Source organism: Diplotaxodon limnothrissa, linkage group LG17, assembly GCF_057381915.1.
Source record: "Diplotaxodon limnothrissa isolate DT_005_m linkage group LG17, D_limnothrissa_male_GT1.1, whole genome shotgun sequence".
Lineage (NCBI taxonomy): Eukaryota > Metazoa > Chordata > Actinopteri > Cichliformes > Cichlidae > Diplotaxodon > Diplotaxodon limnothrissa.
Window position 1 is genome coordinate 41125589 of NC_140612.1, and position 20220 is coordinate 41145808.

At 45.0% G+C, this 20220-nt stretch overlaps 1 protein-coding gene across 2 annotated transcripts in view; it reads left to right on the top strand.

Moving 5' to 3' along the window:
- The first annotated feature begins 5033 nt into the window (after positions 1-5033).
- The window catches only part of dennd1b (DENN/MADD domain containing 1B), a 93070-nt gene continuing 77883 nt past the window's right edge, over positions 5034-20220 (top strand). For both annotated transcript variants that reach the window (XM_085375480.1, XM_085375481.1), the window contains exons 1-2: positions 5034-5314; positions 5800-5864. In XM_085375480.1, coding sequence (XP_085231606.1) covers positions 5298-5314; positions 5800-5864 — 82 coding nt within the window. In that variant the 5' untranslated portion in view covers positions 5034-5297. The remainder of the gene's footprint in view (positions 5315-5799; positions 5865-20220) is intronic.

Consider the following 20220-nt stretch of genomic DNA (forward strand, 5'->3'; position numbering starts at 1 on the left):
CATTGTGCACTGAGACATTGATATTATTCTATTGCACATAGAATAGAATAGAATAGAATTCAACTTTATTGTCATTGCACATGCACAGGTACAGGGCAACGAAATGCAGTTTGCATCCATCCAGAAGTGCTTTAGTGATATAGATATATTACAATATATATTAGCAATAGTATAGATATGTGAGTATATTACAGAAATGGGTCTATTATGGTATGTTATAATGTACACAGTATGAAGTATGTTGTGAATATTCTATAACTAAGTATGTACAGGCTGTAGTGAGTACAGGCTATGAACAGGATATAAATATGAAAAACTATACAGAATATGAAATAAATAACTTTACAGAATCTGGGATATACAGCTATACAGAAATGGGAACTATGCAAGTTGTAAACAGTTGTAGGATTAAAGATTATCGAATGTACAGAATGATTATTTACACAGAGCTATACAGTAGTGCAGTTAAGATAAGTGAGGGTGTAGATAGTTTCTACAGAGGCTATATAAAGTGCTGGTGGTTGTGAGTGGTGGTTCAGTCCATGTTATTATTGTGTTTGAGGGTACAGTTGTCCATTGTGGGTGTGTGTATGTTCAGTCCATGAGTTTAACGTGGGTCAGATGTCAGGAGGCAGAGTTCAGGAGTCTGACAGCTGTGGGGAAGAAGCTACTTGTGACACTCTGTAATTATGCAGTTGAAAGTCCAGTCATCGCAGCCTCTTCTGCACAATAACACCAAACCCCACGCTGTACCTGCTGCATACCAACAAACACTTCAGTGGAGTTGTGGGAGGTGCAAACACCGCTCTTTGATGTTCATCACACAGATCAATCGTACAAACAACGGTTTTTACTTCACCGCTACCACGGAGCGTCAGGTGAAGCCTTTTTCCAGCACCTCCTCCAACACGGAAGAAGTCCTCGTGTGTTCTCTGCCGCTAGAATCCAGTGCGTATGATGCATTGTTTTAAAAACACACAAAAGGTATTATAGCTTCTTTTTTTTTTACATTCATGGCCTGTACATGTGAGGCAGACGTAATATCTGAAGTAGATTTTTTCATTGTAATCTTACGTATTAGACCCAAGGAAACAGGGCGACAGATAAAGGCGCTCATCAGGAAGAAGAAAAACCACCAACAGCAACAAACACAAGAGAAACTCACCTTATGAGCAGCCTGATCGACAGTACCGAAGGGCCAGAAAGACCACAGAAGACAATACGGGACTTGAGAACAGAATTATTTCTATAGTTAAGAAAATGTTTTACATCTAACCAAGTCAGGAAGACTCTGGAGGTAACACTGTCAAGGCCTACAATCGAGATGCCTTCAGAAACAGAAATACAGCAAGTAAAAAAATAAGGTTCAAACCAATAGTTAGACCCAAGAACGGCACATATCTGCTCCGTTACTTTTCTTTATTCTTCGTTTTTCCAGTTACTGTGGACAGATGAAACACAGGTTAACCTGAACCACAACAACAGGAGAAATATGGAGAAGGAGGGAAACAGTTTGTGCTCTGATGTGTTTATTACTGATAAAAGTAACAGGATGAATTGTGACATGCAAGGCTTTGTACTCTCTGCTGAGATTCAGACAAATGCTGCAAACTGACTGGACCCCACGTCTCAGTGCAGATGGATCCAAAACACACTGCAAAAGCAACCCGAGACATTCTCAGGCAAAGATAACCTTCAGTGTCCAAGTCAAGTCACCTGATCTCAGCCCAATAAAGGATTCTATTCAAAACTGAATCCAAGGAGCTTAGAAAGAAAAGCATCTTGAAAACTCAACTTCAAGAAACCCAAAGAAGTCCAGATGCTTTCCAATGACCTGGATGATGGAGAGCCTTCACAGACACACAAAACTGAATGCAGAGAGACACACAAACAAGCAGCAACACAAACTGGCTGCAGTAAAGGCCTGGCAGAGCATCTCAAGGGAGGAAGTGATGTCTGTGTCTATGGGACTTCAGCAGTCGTTGACTGCAAAGGATTTTTGTCCAAGTATTAAATCGCCGTCTTCACTGGTTCCCTCTGTTATAGTCTTCGGTCTGTCTCTCAGTGTCAAGTCTTTGCAAATTGTTTCTGGTTTCAATTCAATTCAATTCAATTTTATTTATATAGCGCCAAATCACAACATAAGTCGCCTCAAGGCGCTTCATAGATACAGAGAAAAAAACCCAACAATCATATGACCCCCTATGAGCAGCACTTTGGCAACAGTGGGAAGGAAAAACTCCCTTTTAACAGGAAGAAACCTCCGGCAGAACCAGGCTCAGGGAGGGGCGGGGCCATCTGCTGTGATTGGTTGGGGTGAGAGAAGGAAGACATGGCCCCTGTTTTACTTTGAAGGGCCATGTCCTATGTCAGTGTATTCAGTTTCACTTCCCCCTGTCTTGTTAGCCCTAATTTGTCCCAGCTGTGTCTCCCTCCTGTTTCCTATTCCCTGATTACGCCACTGTGTTTATAAGCCCTTTGTTTGCCTTTGCTTTCTGTGGCATTGTTAATGTGTCCTACCCGCCACATGCTGTGTGTTTGTTGCATGTTAGTCTCACAGTTTTGCTCCTTAGTTCCCATCTTCAGAGTTTTAGTTTTGTGAGTTTGATTTTCAGGAGTTTTTTCTAGCAATAAAACTGCGTTTTGAGTTTAACCTCCGGGTTTTGAGTCCTGCTCTTGGGTCCACCTTTCCGGCCTGCCTACCACACAGCCCATCATCACAGGCTGTAATTAAGGAGAATGCAAACCTTGTGTGAAAACATATTGAAACATATTAAACCTGAAAGCCTAAAAGTTGGTCACATATTAATTATTTTAGTTAAACTCCACTGTGATGCTGCACAGACCCAGATAAGAAAAAACTGTGGATGTGGATTTAACTGTATGAGCCAAGGATGCATTTACTCATACGCTGAGTAAGAGTCACCTGTTAATAATCGGGGCTCCAGTGTTAACTGTAAACATTAAAGTTACATGTGCGTAGGTTTACCAACAGAGAGGCCCTGGCAAGAAATAGTGAAATAAACCCTGAAGTAAGAGATGGCTAATCTAAACATTTTGATGACCATAAAGCATAAATCCATACGTCTGCTCCACAGCGTACTCAAAAGATGCAGTTTGTGTTTTTGCATTTCCAGAGGTGGACACATGGACCTGCGTGCAGGAAGGTATGATGAGAATTAGCAGACTGTCATAGGGGTTTGATAAAAATGGTAAAGAGAGCTGAAGGTATGTTTGCTGATGTAGTTGTTGTAGGAAGTTACAAGGCTGCAGTGCAGCTGGTGCTGATAACATTAGTTTTTACATTTTTAACTATTAATTATTCCTGACAGGGCTGCAGGATTAGACTGAACAGTAAGTGAGCTGTAGGGTTCAGAGTCTGTTCCGATCTTTAGGAGCCATTAGCACAGATTAAGATGTTATCATTGTCACGTTGCTTCTGTCGAGCCCAAACCCACATGCCGCCGTCTGTGCGTCGTGTATGCATCCTGTCACACAGCAGACAACAATTGGCAGCTTGATTATAAGCTTAGAGAACCATGTGATTCTTGTGCTGGACTAAGATACAGCATTTCCGGTGTTATGAACACAGCATGCAGCACACAGTTTATCAGTGCACGGTGTAATAATAATACAGTAACAATGCATCCAGTCACTGTATGCATGATGTGAAACAGGTTTATCATATGTAACAAACCCACAGAGATTTGTCTTCTCAGCTCTCCTGACTGTTTCTGCATTTTTCAGCCGATTGTTTTGGCTTTTGTGGTTTTGGGTGAGTCGTTTTGGTTTAAGTCACTCTTGTCTGCAAATATAATAAATATGCTGAATAGTCCCAGCTCAGCAACAAGCAGCGCACATTTCGAGAACCAAAACACCTGCAGCTACTACTTCAGTTAGTAGCTTTAGATATGCACAAATAACAATTCAGTCAGGGGTTCCACAGGGATCCGTTCTTGGTCCATTACTCTTTAACTGTTACACGTTCCTGCTCAGTTCTGTCGTAACGAATCATAATGTATTCCACCACGTTGCACTTGCTGCTTCCCTCTGATGATCTAACCCTTGTTCACAAACTAATAAGCACTGATGACATTCACTGTTGGAGATCTAGAAAGTTTTCTTGAACAGAAACAAGACAGATGTATTTCCTCTCTGAGGAAATATATCTCTGTCTCTTCTTATCTCAAATTGATTCAGAGAAACTGGCTCGTGCATTCACATCGAGCAGGTTTGACTATGTTAACGCTCCATTTGAGTCCTTAAACAAAAGTGGAAATATTAACATATTATCCGAGTACTGAACGCACTCCACTGGCTCCCAGTTCAACACAGAATTTATGAATTAGAATTCCTAATTCACAAAGCTCTCGATAGTCTGGCCCCGCAGCACATCTCTGACCTGCTCACTGTTTATAACCCAATGAGTCATCTCAGGTCATCAGGTGCAGATTTGGACTGTTCTCAGAGTCAGACCTCCGTGCTGAGGGTACTTTCAGGTACTGTGGTCCTGTTCTTGAAGTAAGCTGCCCGCTGACCTGAGGTCAGTTTAAAAACAGACTTTTTTATTCTCTCAGCCTTACACTTATCAACCATGTGTGTGTTTAACTTGGACTATTTCACTGTTTTCATTATCTTAAGGTACTGAAGACTTTTTAAAAATCTTTACGCTCATTTAGTTAGAAATAAAACAAAGACTATTTGTAGCTTATATCCGTGTTTGTTGGACAAAATCAGTTGTTTTTCTACTTTTAGCCCCCTCAGCGGCTCCCAGGGCCGCACTGAAGCTACTGCTGCCATAGATATTGAACTAATAACACAGTCTCGTGGGGAAAGCCGTTTAAAAATAATAACAATAATGAAAAAAATACCAAAACCGTGAATCACACGGCTCAGGCCTGCTGTGCGCATCGCGCTTGTTACTCAGCGTAAGTGCAGGGAGCCGCCGGCGGGCAGACGAGCAGCAGCCGCTCACTGCAGCAGCCAAGGTGCTCGTCGGACGCGCTGACGTCACCAAATCTTTGACAGCACTTCCTGGATGGTGTTTGTTGTGGGAAATAGCCGCGGAGGCGCTGAATCGTGGATTTAGGCCACATAAGCGGCAGGAAAGACGGCACCGACTGCCACGATATCGCACCTCCAGGCATGCGGACGCGGCACCTTCCGAACAGTGTCCGATAAACGCGAAGCAGAGACGGGCTGAGGCTGAAAGAAGGACGAGGTGGAAATACTGTCGGACAGCCCTCAGAGCAAAGCCCCCCGACAGCACGGAGCTGTCGCGATGTTGTAACTAGACCATGGACAGCAGGATAAAGTAAGAGCTCCGAGTGTTTGTCCTCTCTGCTGTCGCTTCTATGCTAAAGGCTAACGCGTGCTTGAATAACGCTAAACGGGAGCTGCGTGCGTAAATGCGAAGGAATGTCTGGCGTAATTTGAGCCATCATCTCCAGCAGTGGCTTTAACAGCGAGGCCAGCTGGCTGCTCCGCATTTGGGTCAGTCTGTCGGCGTGTCTGCTAGCTGACCACCAATTAGCAGCTCCGCTAGCCGAGCAGACGGACACCGGTCGCTCGGTGCCGTGAACGAGCCGTGTCCCGTGACCTGAGCTCGATAACGTTAGAGATCAAAGAGCCCGTCTTTCTTTCAATCCAAAGCTCCGATGGCACAAGTGGGTACACCTGCATACCTGTGCACTGGAATGCGACCCAGCGGCTGTGCGCACTTTGTGCCCGAGCTTGTGGATGTAACACCTGCTTTTATTCCCCCTCAGCTCTCAGTAAACACTGTTTCATTCTTTTCAGGGAGAATCCAGAAAGAACATTTGATCTGGTTGTACAGGTGGCGTGTCCAACATCTGAAAATGAGGGTAGGTGATCTTCCATTTATAACTTTCAGCCTGTGTGCGCACAACTTATTTATAAAACTTTAATGTTGTGCGTGATTCATAGAGCTGTGATCAAATTATCAGCCTGTTAATTTCCTGTTTAACAACATAAATGAACTGCTTACTTATTTGTTCCCTTTCTGCTCAGTTAATGAAAGCCTGACGTGGCATTTCGTGGACAACTTCTGACCTTAAACCATTCAGTTTTAACACGTGTCTGTACCAAAATGCCCGTGAATCTCTGGCTCATTTCTGTAAGAAAGAAGCATTTTTGGTTTCCAGCAACTGAGAGGACGAGTATGCCTTTTGATTTCCTAACTTAATAAACGCATGCAGGATGCACATGTGTACTGCTCCAATGAAGCTCAGGTATACTGCATTTTATCTGAGTGCAGTTTCCCCCAGCTCTGTCACTAAGTACATAAATGGAAGTGAAAGTTTGCTTTTAGGGTCTTCCTCAATAGTCTTCTTTCACTTGCAGATTCCTTTTTTCTGACTCTGTAGCCTTTAAACTGTTCCAGTCCTGTCTGCTAATCGTTGGATCCCTGCGTCTCGTGCTGACCCTAAGGCCTCTTGCGAGAGTCAAATGTGCAGACTCTTGTGAAGTAACAGATACTGTGGGATGATGGAACAAGAAATTAGAGAAAGTGTGTGGGCTCGTGCAAAGAGACGACCTTAGCTGGAAAATGAGAATTCATGGTCATTTCACCGACATGTGACAAAGTCATCTTGTGCTTTCTGATATAGACGTTTTTTCTCAGTTTGTAACACCAGTAATTGTAACGCAGAAAGGACGGCGTGTGTGATGGGGTAGTTTGTAAATACACTGGAGCAACAGCAGGCACCACAGGACTTCACTCCTGCATGAGTCCAGACTCGAACAATGAGGGTGCTCATTATGGTTTTGGTTTTATGTGATTCAGAGTTTAGTCTGTCAAGATCCTAAGGACGAGAGGAGGTCATGACCCGGTTTGGCTGTAAAAGTGAAACTGGGAGTAGCTGTTAGCAGCTGTAATATCGTACTGTTAGCGTCGTACAGTCTTCATTTATTTGACAGATTTGCCTGAGCACGAGTTCACCAATGTAGACATTTTTCTGGCAACCGTGACCCCGCGAGGATTGTTTGGAGAAAGATGGTGCTTGGGTCAGCAGGCTGCATTAACTGTTCGGCCCTCTGCAGCGGTCAGACATTCCTGTAGTGGGACTATCCTGGGAAACGACTGCAGCTGCTGAAGAACAACATCGGTTTCTACCTTTTTCTGAATATGGGAAATCGAGTAACCCGTGCTTCACATCCATATCCAGTGTTGCTCATAAGTCGGCTATCACTTAAGCGTATTGTAGCTACATGTTAGGCCAGCTGTCTTGGTCTGCTGCTCGGTGCTGACTTGAAAGAGGTGCTATTGGATGGTTCACGTGTGCAGCCGCCGAGCTGACCAGAGCAGACCGAAAGTTGCCCTTGGATCAAATTCTCATATTGGATTTTAAAACCAAACTCATAAACCACTAGCACGCTCTGTAATAACCGACTTCCTCTCCACATGATCTGGGGTTGGACTCATATCCGGACCCCCTGCTCTCTGGAGTGGAGCCACGGAGCTGCGTGTGCACGCCGCGGCTTCGATGAGACGTAGATACTGTGCTGAGGTCTGGTACGACATGAGAACGGCCCCCGTTGGAGGAGTCGCCGTGACGTTAATGTGTCCTGTCTGCCAGGCGGGACTCGTGTTTGCGGTGGTTTTATGTTTCTTTTTAAAGGAAGCAGTTTCAGACGACCGTATGAGGAATGAGTCATTTCTCCTCTGATTCTCACCAATTTCCCTTTCTTTGACTTGGCTTTCGGTGAAGCGAGCGTGAAACAAAACACTTCGCAAAGGTTACAGCTGTCAGAGCGGTCTATTGTTTTACCGGCGCGTCACTATTCTATATGTATTCATGCGAGAAGCCCTGACATATGCGATTCTCCTTCCTCTGGAGCTGAATGAGTTAATGCTGTGACTCACAACAAACGGGCTCTGGCCGCGCTGTGAAACCAACATGCTCGCTCGCCACAAGCTAGAGCTGTTTTCCCTGCAACCGAGTATTAGGTACTTTGCCAAAGAGTGCCACTTCACATTCACACATAATCTTCCAACTGCCTCACATAGACACATAAACAAAAATGCAGTCATGATAGACTATAATTAAATTGTCATAGCAACATGATGTAGAACGTGCGAGCGTTTGCAGAAGTGGAGGAGGGTTTAAGTTTCCTTGTGCTGTTCTCACATCTCCTCCACAGTTTAGGGAATACAAGTTTAATTTTAGACGGATTTTTTGGCTGGATTTCACTTGTTGTGTGCACGCCCTCTTCCAGCAGTTTGGTTTCAACTCAAATGCTTTCAGGCGACTGAGGAGGAGTCTCCTTTGAGTGAGCAAAGAGCCTGTGTGAGTTTTGCTGATGCTGCATCACTGTTGTGCCACTTTTCACCACATCCTGGTCCTGCAGGTTTGAAACCAGATCCATGTGCGGCAGCGTTACCCCTGCAGTGTTAAAAGCAGCATCCTTTTGTTGCTTTCGGTCATGTTTCAAAGTGCAGGTAAAATTAGCTCAGACCTTTTGATAGTTGGTCAGTGTGTCGACCCTCAAACTTCCTGTGTTAACTGTGTTTCACACCTCCTGCAGTCAGCACTGTGCAAAAAGCCAACACCCACACGCTTAAAGAAAAGCTTAACCTGTCTTTAGTTGTCTCATGATGACTTTCCTCAGTGTACATTTGTGCAGAATAAACATTTATTAGTTGGCAGCTAATTATTTTTGCCCGACACAAAGGCTGACATTTGAGATCTGTGTGACGTCGTTAGTTCTGAATATAAGTAACCAGCACTGTAACAGCTTTGATGGCTCAAAGGCATCGACTTAGAAAACCTTTGTCTGAATCAGCAGTGCACATAAAGGGTTAAACCTTAATGAATTGTGTTAATGGGACAAACCTAAGTAACCAACCTGCAACTTTTCCATTAACCAGTTCACTGAAGCCGTGTGCTGCTTCTGGTTTATGTGGTCATTTGTGGGGTTTATTCACTGTAAGCATGAATTAGGATTTGTTTAAGTGTTCCCTCCAAGAGAACCCGAACCAAATGATACCAGATTAGGTCAGCTGGTCGTTAACTCTGACTCGCCAGCATCTGACTGAGTCCATCTAACAAAGTCTCGTCTGTCAGATGCTTCCCTTCGTGGGGGCGATCGTGGCTCAAGAGTTGGGAGTTCGCCTTGTAATCGGAAGGTTGCCGGTTCGAGCCCCGGCTTGGACAGTCTCGGTCGTTGTGTCCTTGGGCGAGACACTTCACCCGTTGCCTACTGGTGGTGGTCAGAGGGCCCGGTGGCGCCAGTGTCCGGCAGCCTCGCCTCTGTCAGTGCGCCCCAGGGTGGCTGTGGCTACAATGTAGCTTGCCATCACCAGTGTGTGAATGTGTGTGTGAATGGGTGGATGACTGGATATGTAAAGCGCTTTGGGGTCCTTAGGGACTAGTAAGGCGCTATATAAATACAGGCCATTTACCATTCTGTGACTGCTAATAATGACTTTCACTTCCTTCCTGTTGTTATTCCTTTTAAGTTTTGAAAGATCAGTCTATTGCAGTTTCAACAACACGGGTCGGAGATCGTTACAGAAACAATAATAGCAGGTTTGGCATTTCAGGGGGAAGTACTCGGACATCATCTGTCATCTGTAAGCACATTTTTGTGGTGCGGGCTCTTCGTTTCTTGAACATTAATGCTGTGGACGGGCTTATTTAGGAACAACAGTGTTCTTACTAGTGCATGTATTGCTTTAGTGAAAGCCAGTAATTACGTTTGACTTGTGTGTAGCTGTCATGTTTAACACTTAACGTCTGTTTGAAGCACACCGAGATTCAGACCCCTGTTTCCATAAAGTGGGTTTGATCAATACACCAGAATTAAAGTATTGGTAATCTATAGTTAATAGCAGGGATGTCACGATACCAGAAGCTTGGGTCCAGTACCAGTACAACATACTTACCCATTCAATACCAAAACAAAATGATCATCCTGTGTACTTAAATATAAGCTCCTAAAGTAAAAGCACATTGTAAAACACTGACATGCTGGCAGATCATTTATTTAAAGTGTTGACTTCATGTTATGTTGATGAGATGTTAGGATGGTTGCCATGTAGCCGGCTAATGTCGCACTGTTACGCTGTGTTAGCATAAGCGTTAACGTTGCCATTGCAAACATTTCAGCCGATGGAACAAAAGCTGGTTTCACAACAGCGGCGCCAGCTTTCTCAGAAATAAATATGGTGACCTGACATTAGAAGAATAATACTTTAGATGTTATTACTGTGAAATGAACAGACTCTCAATTAAATTAATTCAAGGCTCAGGGAGGGGCGGGGCCATCTGCTGTGATTGGTTGAGGTGACTCATGGGGTGAATTCATTGAACTGATATTAATGCAGGTGTGTTATGAGCGCTGCTAGATTGGCTGTATTTCAAAGCACAGTAGTGTTAGTTGCATATTACCTTTTGCAAATTGATCATCACCCCTTGGACTTCCTCAGCTGTAGTTTATGTTGTGCTGCTTGTAGTTTTTCCTGTTCTTGTGGTTCTCTGTCTGCATGTAAGGACGGACTACAACACTTGTAGTTTTACGCCACTCGCTCTGCCTCTGTGCTTATGCTGTTTATGATACCAAAGAAGAACAAGTGTCGTTGCATTTTTAGAGTTTTTGATGCCCTGAGCATAAGTTCTAGTGACATCTTTACTTAATAGTCAACTTGCCTTGTTTGCTACCAGTATGTGAGACCTCCCACACAGCTTAATCTCAAAGATGGCAGATGGCCCCGCCCCTCCCTGAGCCTGGTTCTGCCGGAGGTTTCTTCCTGTTAAAAGGGAGTTTTTCCTTCCCACTGTCGCCAAAGTGCTGCTCATAGGGGGTCATATGATTGTTGGGTTTTCTCTGTATGTATTATTGTAGGGTCTACCTTATAATATAAAGCGCCTTATGGCGACTGTTGTTGTGATTTGTTTTGGGAAAAATAAAACTGAATTGAATGAATCCAAACCTAACATATTGACTCAGAAAGGCCAAAAATACTGCACATACTGTTTGATCGTGCCTGTTGTTGGGCTTGTAGGCTCCACACAAACAATGTTTCATTAGCTATTATGCGTAAAGCCTCCCATGCCTACCTGTGGTTGCCAATGTGGGATTAAAAAGTGTCCCTTCAAGGAAGGGGGTGTAGTGTAGGCCCATTTGTTATTTTTAATTGTTTGAATGTTGTGTAGCTTTCTGCTAAATAAATAAAGAGCAAGAAGACAGTTTGATAAACTGCAGTTTTAAAAAAGCTAATTAATCTCCCATTTTTGTGCTTAAAAATGGCAAATGTCCTTTCTGTGACATACACTTTGTTGTTTAGCAAGTCTCTGATGATTGATCGGGTATTAAGCTGGAAATATGATTCAGGAAGCTGCCTAAAATTGGCGTGCCTAAGCATCGTGAAAGATAATGCAAAGGCAACGCGGGTCAATACATTTTGTCACTTTGTTGTTCAGCTGGCAGCAGACCAGTCTAGATGTGCGCTGGGCTCATGCCTCTGTTGTGCTCACAGAGATCAGTTATAACTACAAGGATCTGTGATGCTTGGCCAGCGCAGCCATTTAGTCGCCGTGAACGTCACAGGCTTTGTTGCTATCGATACCTGACCTCTCCTGCGCCCTAAAGTCTGACTCACTGCAATTTACATCACGTCTGCGTGTAAAGAAGAAGAATGGCGCTAATTTGTAAGTGTGGCGCTTAAAGCATGTCATTTAGAATAATTAACTCTGCCAGTGTTTCCAGTGTGTCCTGTTGGACTGGCTCCCAGTTATTAATCCCGAGGGTGGGCTTGTTTTTCTTTTCCTTTATTTGCCTGTTTGCAGTAGTTCGTCGGGGTAGTCCACTGCCCTACGAGTGAAATTATCTTAAAAAATCAAAGATGCTTCAACTGTCAGTCTCCTTCACAAATGCATCAGTAAATCTAAAGAGCCTCAGCATTCCCCAACAGAAGCGCTGTTTAGCAAAAGGAGACAGAAAGCTGACAATGATGGCAGTGTTCGCAGGACTTGGCTCAACGCTTGGATGTGTGGATAGATGACAGATACTGGTCCTGGTCCACGGAGACCTGGCCTCCCTGTTCAGCCTCAGCTCAGTTCCGCTTAGCTCTGTTGGCTCGCTGCTCTGTGGATGCTCAGGCTGTGAGCAGGCGTTGCCTAAGAGCGTGACTGGCATGCTAGCTACTAGCGGCCCTGGCTACATAAAGCCATATTGATGTGCTTCCAAGATGCTGCCAAAGCTAGCAGATGACGCTAATGCTGCCAAGGCAGTAGGTGGGGACAGATGCTACCTGTCCTCGCCCGCTCCCTCCAGCCAGATTGTTCCCACTAACAAAGCAATAAACTTAATAGATCAGCATATCAGTTTTACAGCAACATTCATGCTGCAATTAAGGGAACGATTTACTGTTTAAAATGAAACAGAGGAAAGATTGAACGATGCACGGAGGTCTTTTATTTTGAAACGCGGTCCTGTTTACTCTGTTCGATAAACTACAACCTATTTTCTGTCTGCACTGTTTCCACAGTTCAAAAACTGCGGCCTCCAAATTGTCAGTGAATTTATGAATGAATATTCGCGACTGTTTCCCAAAAACCTGCCGATAGACTGACGTCTTGAGCAATGTGTGAAGCATGAGATCCTCTGCCCTTGGAGGATGGATGAAAGCACTTTTTGTGATCTTGTTTCCATGCCGTGTTTGTGCCTGTCAGTTGTATACCTTTGAGCAAGTGTCTCCTTTTGTCTGAGATAAGTGACAGGTTTCAGTGTTCGGCATAGCTTCCTGCCAGTGTTAAAATCTGCTGCAGGAGGACTCTGGGAGGGTTTTTAAGAAAGTAAGGTGTAGCGTGCAGCCTGATGACTTTACTTTGTCCAATTATGAAAAGTTAGTTTTATTCTACATACTGGGAACTTTTTCGCTGAGATGCGAAGGTCTCACAGCGTCCCCTGTTAGTCATCGGTCCGCCTCTCTCTGCGCTGTAGCGCCCTCGAGCAGCGCTATAACGTTCATTTCGTTCCTTTGCCTTTCACTCCTTCCCATTTCCACCCTTCGATATTCACAGAGCCAAACTCCCGTGTGGTCGAACTTTTAGAAAAGGTTGAACACTGACATTCGACAAAATGTCAGAATTGCTCCTTGACCCGGGCTCTGCGAGTTGTGAAGTTTGATTGGATACCAGCTGTGTGTCGAGTTTGCAGCGGGCTCACACTCAGACGGGAGGCCATTGGAGTACTAACAGATGCCATGGCAGCAAGCAGGGTGTTGATTGATCATTAGAGAGCCCACACTCCTCCACTCGCACTCCTGAGAGGACCCTAGGGTCTCACACTTTGTTTATCTCTCAGCCTTTCTCCCTTTCTCTCTCGTCTCACCCTCATGACTTTGGTAAATTGGCTCTTTTTACACAGAATATTCAAACTCTTTGTTATCTTTTATCCGTTTCCTGCTGGCAGCGGCTCGGGTGTTAACGCGTGTTGTCCGCTAATCACAGGGTTAGTCGTTCGATCCCTGGCCCCTGCACATATGCTCAGGTATGACACTAAACCCCAGTTTTGCATGGCGCGAGTCCCTCGACTTCCTGCTGTCCGGACTTTATCGAGCTGTTCAGGTTGAAGTTGGTGCTGGTTGTGATGCACCCTGTTCTTTATTATATTAGCAGCAGTAACAGGTGCACGAGTGTTTATCTGTTTTACAGCATCGTCATTAAGCTGGATGGAATAGAGGCGTATGTAGTAACAAAAACTAAGAATAAGCAGTTTGGATATGAAAGGATGGCTTCGTGGTTTTTATCCCAGGTCTCCACAACAACACTGATACACAGTGAGCTGCAACGTGTCGGTAAAACTCGTTTGCATTTAGATTTCTGGTTATAGATGTCAACAGAGGCTGCACAGTTCTGGTCGGCGCTCCGCTGCTTTGCTCTGGAGTCGTTTGTCGCTCAGCCGCGATGTCATGCCCTGCTTCCAGCTCTTTTTGAATTTTTCCCATAATTGCTCCCCAGGTCACAACACCAATGGATTGCCAAAGCAGAAGTATCTGTGTTTGGTGGGGGTAAGTGGTTTTGACTGTGATCGTGACCTATGAATATTACACTTCAGGTTTTATGGGAGGAAAACTGAACATTATCTTCAAAAAGAAAAAAATAACCCCTTTGGTGTGCTCTTGTTAATCCGATGTTGCTGGTGTGGCAGCAGGACGCTGAGGCCTCCTCGTGTGGAGGCCAAACTGTGGTTATTCTCTGCTCATTCACTCAAGCCCACGTGTTGTAAAGGTGTTGTTCTCAGCTTTCAGTGAGATCACACTGTTGCTTTTGCGGTCATTAAAAAGTTTCAGTCCTTTTCTTTCTGTCGTCTCTTGTTTTCACCGGACTGACGGTGATGCTGTGGCACCGATCCATGCATCATCTTAACTGCTGTTTCTTTAAAATAGAGTCTTTTTGGCTAAAGTGTGAAGAACTGGGGCAAACTGAGACAGGGTGTGGCAGGCAGGTATGTGAGGAAGAATTATGCTGATGGCGGTGGTTTATAAACGGAGAGGTGGGAATCTTTGGGGGGGTTGCTCGCTGAGCTCTCCGACGGACTGACACAGCACTCGAGCTCTGAGGGCAAACAGTTCTGTGTGTGTGTGAGAGACTGCGTGATAGCAGGTACGTGTTTTAAATGTATAGCGTGTGCCCCGCGCACGTACGGCCGTGCATGCGTATGCACATCGGTACGGATGTGCGAGGCTGTGCATGAGATGAGACGCAGCGGCTGTGGGAGCTGCAGGAGGCTCGTCTGAATTCACTCACGCTGCCAGACTGGGAGAACATGGAAAGACTTCTAGGCACCGACACTCACCGGCTATTTTTAGACTTTCTCCCCTTCCACAGGAGGGGAGAAGAAAAGTGGGAGAAAGCAGGGATGGATCAATAATTTAAAATGAATTTGATGAAAGCAGAAGAGTTTCATGACATTACCTCCACTTGCAGCTTAAGAAGTGTTGGTGGCTTGTTTCCTGCTGCTAAACTCAGCTGATGGGCAGGAGTGTGTATGTGCAGAGCAGCAGATGGTACAAACATGCACACGCACGCACGCACGCACGCACACACACACACACACACACACACACACACAACCAATTATTCAGACTGAAAGAATAATGATTGGCTGGTCCGTATGCGTGTAATACCAGCGTGGCCTACTTTAGCCCACCGATGAACAGGATCAGCACAGACCCTGTTTCAGTGTTGCAGAGAGTTTGAATCTGACCTGGTCTGCAAATTAGACTTCATCAAGGAAAAAAGTTGTGCTGGGAAATACGTGGACTTTTGCGCCTGTCATGTAGAGCACGGCGGTGACGGGGTTTTAAAAGGATTAGGGGTTGAGTCACGTTTCATGACTGCATGAATTGGCCCGCTTCCTGTATCGTGTGCAGCGGGAACGAGGCGAGTAACATGGTTACCAACCGTGTTAAACGATACACCACTTTGTGTGAGGTGTACATGTGAATGTTTTTGATTTAAAAACAAAAAAGCCGACCGCTCTCTGCTTCTCAGAGGTCGGTCCTGTTTGTGAAAAAAAAACAAGAAAACAAAAAAAAGACAGGAAAACTGTGGAAACGACCACAAATTTGCAAAAGGTGAAATCTCACTGGGCTGATGCCACATAGAGCCACGTAAAGTGATGTAAAAGACAGAAATGTTTCCCCCGGCAATTAAGGAAATCAGCCTACTTACTGACGTGATGTGAGCACTGGTATCCTGACATCCAGGCTGTTGTCCTTTAGACCTTAATTTGGTGTCTAATGCCAAATAAAACTGTCTGTGCTGTCATCTCAGCTTCTATTCTCACTATTTACATGCCAGCAGCTTTGCCCTCAGGCTACGTCTCTCCACCCAAGGCTGCTCCGATGTTGCCTAACACCCCACAATTACTCTGAAGACGATGGCGTTTACATCCATGGAGTCGCCCCTGCTGGCCCTTAATTTGGGTTCTGGCCTATTTTTTCAGGACAGAAAATATAGGTCAGTGTGGATGTCTGAGACCATTTATCATTGCAAATCATCATTTAGCCACTGGGCCTTTGTTTTCGTATCGACACAGTGGTTTTAGTTTGATATGAAGCCTATTGATAAATGTTGGGCTTTGGTGCGAGTTTGTTCTGGAGGAAGTTTTGCTGACTCATTGTTCTGTTTGCTCAGAGAAAATATTTGAAGAATGATTAAGTGAGTAAGATGATTTTTTTTCTTAAATAACAGGATGCTTACACGGTGATGTGTGATTGAAAATGTTTTATTGCAGCAAAGGTAATGCAAGCTGTTATTTACCTTTATTTTTAGAGATGGCGTTCTGCAGGACGTGGTGTGTTCCCCTTATAAGTTGTTGTTCTGCAAAACGTGGTGCGCACTTTTCTGCAGAAGCCAATTACATTTCTGAGAAGTGTGTGTGTGTGTTTCTGTCAGTACTTTGTCCATCAGTCCTGCAGAGCACCGAGATCCCCGTGAATGTGTTGGAGATTAGGAGCTATCGTATGCTTTTAACAGCTATATTGTCATCCCTGTGGAAAGACTGACTGACTGCCTGACTGAGAGCTGTCTGTCTGCCAGCCTTTACATGTGAACTTCAAATCACAGCTCGGCAGCACCGAGCATGTAGCCGCCAAAGGCAAGGCTTTACACTGTCATCAGTACCACGCGGCTGCCTCTGGGTGCTGTGCCATATGACATTAACAGAGATCGATCCCCTCCGCATCTCAAGGAGCTGCTGTTCTGCACAGCGTTTCCTCTGATGCTGTTGCCGCCACCTCAGAGAAAAGAAAAGGAACTCTCTCCCAAGTATCCGACTGTCTGACAATGACCCCGAGCAGCAGCTTTTCCTAAACCGTATACGTTATCGGTCACGTGACCCAGCAAATTCTGCTTTGCAACAAAGTGTCTTTTACAAACGTTTTCCGGCAGTTTCAACAAGATTTGTGGAATAAAAGAGGAAAAAATGACCAAAGTTGCACCTCGGTGTGCTCTTGTTTTTATGCATATTAGCCTAATAATAGAGTTGTTCGTTTACATTGCTTTTATAGATGCTGTTGACTGAGGCAGATGGTTGGACCATATGGAAGGAAATCCGTGACTATGTGCAGATATGTTGGGTTTTTCCAACCAATCAGCCGGCAGCCAGGCGGCGAGATCCTCACCTTAAACTTGTGCTGCTGTAATCAAAACTCTGTCGTCTGCTTCAGTATCACAGAGACAAATCTAGGTCATAACTTGGATTCCAGGTTATATCTCAGATTTTAGGGATTTTTATTGCCATCATCGGTTTCATTGTTGTGCACGTCGAGCAGGAGGTTTAGAGAGTCTGTCCTGGGAGACGCCAGTTTGTTTTTTTCTTCTTAGCTTAGGAGGCTAACACCCGCCTCCTCCCGACAAACACGCTGGTGTTGCGCTGAAGATGCAGTCATGCGGAGCCAGCGTTTGACATAATGTTGGACCAGTATGGAATCTGACTGGGAATATCAACGCTGATACGTGGTGATACACAGAGGCTGTCACAAAGGTTGCATCCATATGCTGTGCCACTCATTCGTGAAGCTGTGAAATTGGGTTGCATCCCAACTAGCCTGGAGACAGTATCGCTTTCACTTCTCTCCCTCGCTCTCTCTCTCTGCACATCCCACTGAAGCATTTTCCTCTCATAGCTGGAAAGACAGAACAACTAATGTGGCATTAATAGGGTCACATCATCTCCATGCAGCGCTTTCTTTCTTCTCCTTCCAGCTGAGACTGTTGTTTATCTTCTTCAGATGTAGCTGTAGAGATGGCTTCGAAATCCCCGAGGCCAACATCTCTCGCATGTGAAGCCTGCCAGTTGGGCTTTTTGGCTGGTAAAGCAGGCTCTACCTTAGAGGGTTTTTTTCTTCTTTTCTCCTTTTGTTTATTCAGATTTGAAGCATTGGAATTAAATATCATCAAGACCTATTTATGGAGCCAATCTAGATCAACGGTGCCACGCAGCGGAGCGATTATATGGTGTTTTGTGTTGCGGCGTCAGGTTTTAATTTAATCGTGTACCAACACGGTGTGACCAATCGGTGTTAGAACACCTAAGAACCATATCATAGTTTAAGAAGTTTCTCTTTCCGAACCTCCGCTCGCTAAATCGGCATGAAATGTAAGCCTGGATGGGCAAAAAGGGAAAAACAGTTTAAAGCGCCTGCGAGTGTTTTTCTTTCTGCTGGCCTTTGAAAGATGCCAGTTAATCTGCTTACGCCTTTAATTGCGCGCGGAGGGGTTGGGCCTCCTCCCGGCCAGAAAAAGACTACTGATCCAGAAGTAAAACGATGACCACCGCAGTTATTCCTTTCTTTAGGTTGCATAGCCCCTTCCCATCCCCGGTTTTCTTTAGCCACCCTTCGTCTCCTCCTACCGTACCCTCCCTCAGAGGGAAGAAAGCTCCCCGTTCTGACAATAGACATTTTTTGCCATATGTTGGCTTGACATCTTCATCAGGTTCACAGCAGGTTACCTTAGTTAACTTTCACTCCACTGCCTGATGGGATTTTCTCCCCGTTTCTCCACTCGGCCCAGGCTCAAAGTCTAGACGGCCTCGGAGGCAGGGTCCCTCTAGCCCCGTGTCCACAATGGCCATATTGTGGACGCCGGGTAGCGGCGGCTTCCTCCAGTTACAGCGAACGGGCCGGCGCTAAAACAATGCTTTTGTCCAGGGGCATACGAGGGGGGCCTAATCCACTGCACACTGTGAAATAAATCTCTCAGAGATGAGAGTGAGTGAGAGAAACTGAAATGAATGAAATCATTGCCAAGGAGGTTAGAGTGCAGCAGTTTAACCCCTGGCCAAGAAAGGGAGGCAAAGGGAGTGGGAGAAAGGAGGAACAAGGAGAGGCAGGCGCTGCATCCCTTCATCTCTGGAGCTCGGATGGAGGAGAGGGGCTGCCGGTGGCTTTCGCAGATTCTCTTCTCACCAGAGGAGCTGCTGTTCACCATATGGGATTTGGCCTCTCTTAACAAACAGGCCCCCTATTCACTCGCAACACACAGTCGTTCCTGGAATAAGGTGAAAAAAGTGCATTTCTTATGCCTTTAGAACAGTGGATGGCCACGAGGGCTGCGAGTCTGTGTTTGATTCACATAGTATAGAGAATTATAAAATAGGGGCTTTCATCTAAATGTGTATTCACACTGGATTTAGGGTTTTTGCTGAAAACGGTTTTAAAGCCGCGCATTCAGGTTGCTGTTGTTGAGGCGATCCTATAGAACAACGCGCACACGCCTCTGCAGCGCAGTCGTAAACCGCGATCGTCGTCGGGGTTCTTCGAATAGTTTGAAAAGACTCGTTTTTATTTAGCATCGTGCGAGTTGGATTTTCCTGTTTTTAGTTTGGTGACAAAATGACTTGAAGTCGAGCGAGTTGCCACGCTGCACTGGGCAGCGAGAGGTTTCTGACACGCTGCTGTAACGAGCCAACTTTTTCTTCCAACCAGCAGCGTTAGGGATGACATCCTCTGCCAACAGCTTCTTTTTACCCTACTTGAAAATCCCAAGAAGCAGTAGATTTATGCCAAGTCGAACATGCCAGCGTTTTTCTTTTTTTTGCTTACTTGAATGTGCCAGAAGTATCGGATAGAAATTTATACAAAGACTTAAAGATATCGGAGGAAAGTAGCGTTACCACGTCATGTTTATTGGTTTGTCTCCTACGTTCTTCCACCAGTGACCAAAACCAGTCAGTCGAACTGTGCTGATCTCATATCTTTACCAAAACTGAAAAAACTTGGGTCTAGATTCAGATTTTTACTCTCAAATCAAATCGGCGGTGAAACGGGAAGAAACGAGTTTATGTATCGGACGCGTCGCCTGTTCCTGAGGTTGTCCAAACTAATAACTCATTTGATGGACGGCTGCAGAAATGTGTTTTGTCTTTATTGGCATTTTGTTAGTGTCTGACATACACCAGGTAAAATACGTGTTGAACACTTCACCATTTTTCCAAGTAAATCGATTTCTAAAGGCCCCGTTGACATAAAATTCTCATCAGATGTTGGTAACAAACCGTCCAATCCAGACGTGCAAATGTCTAAATGTCATGGATGTCCATAAGTTAAGGTTTGTGCAATGATGAGAAATTACAAAGAGAAAACAGTGTTGAACATGCGTTAATGCTCCTCCTATGCTCCGAGACGCCTCCTGTGTGCAGAAACTCAGGTGTGATTTTGGCCCAGCCTTCCACATAAAGGTTTCA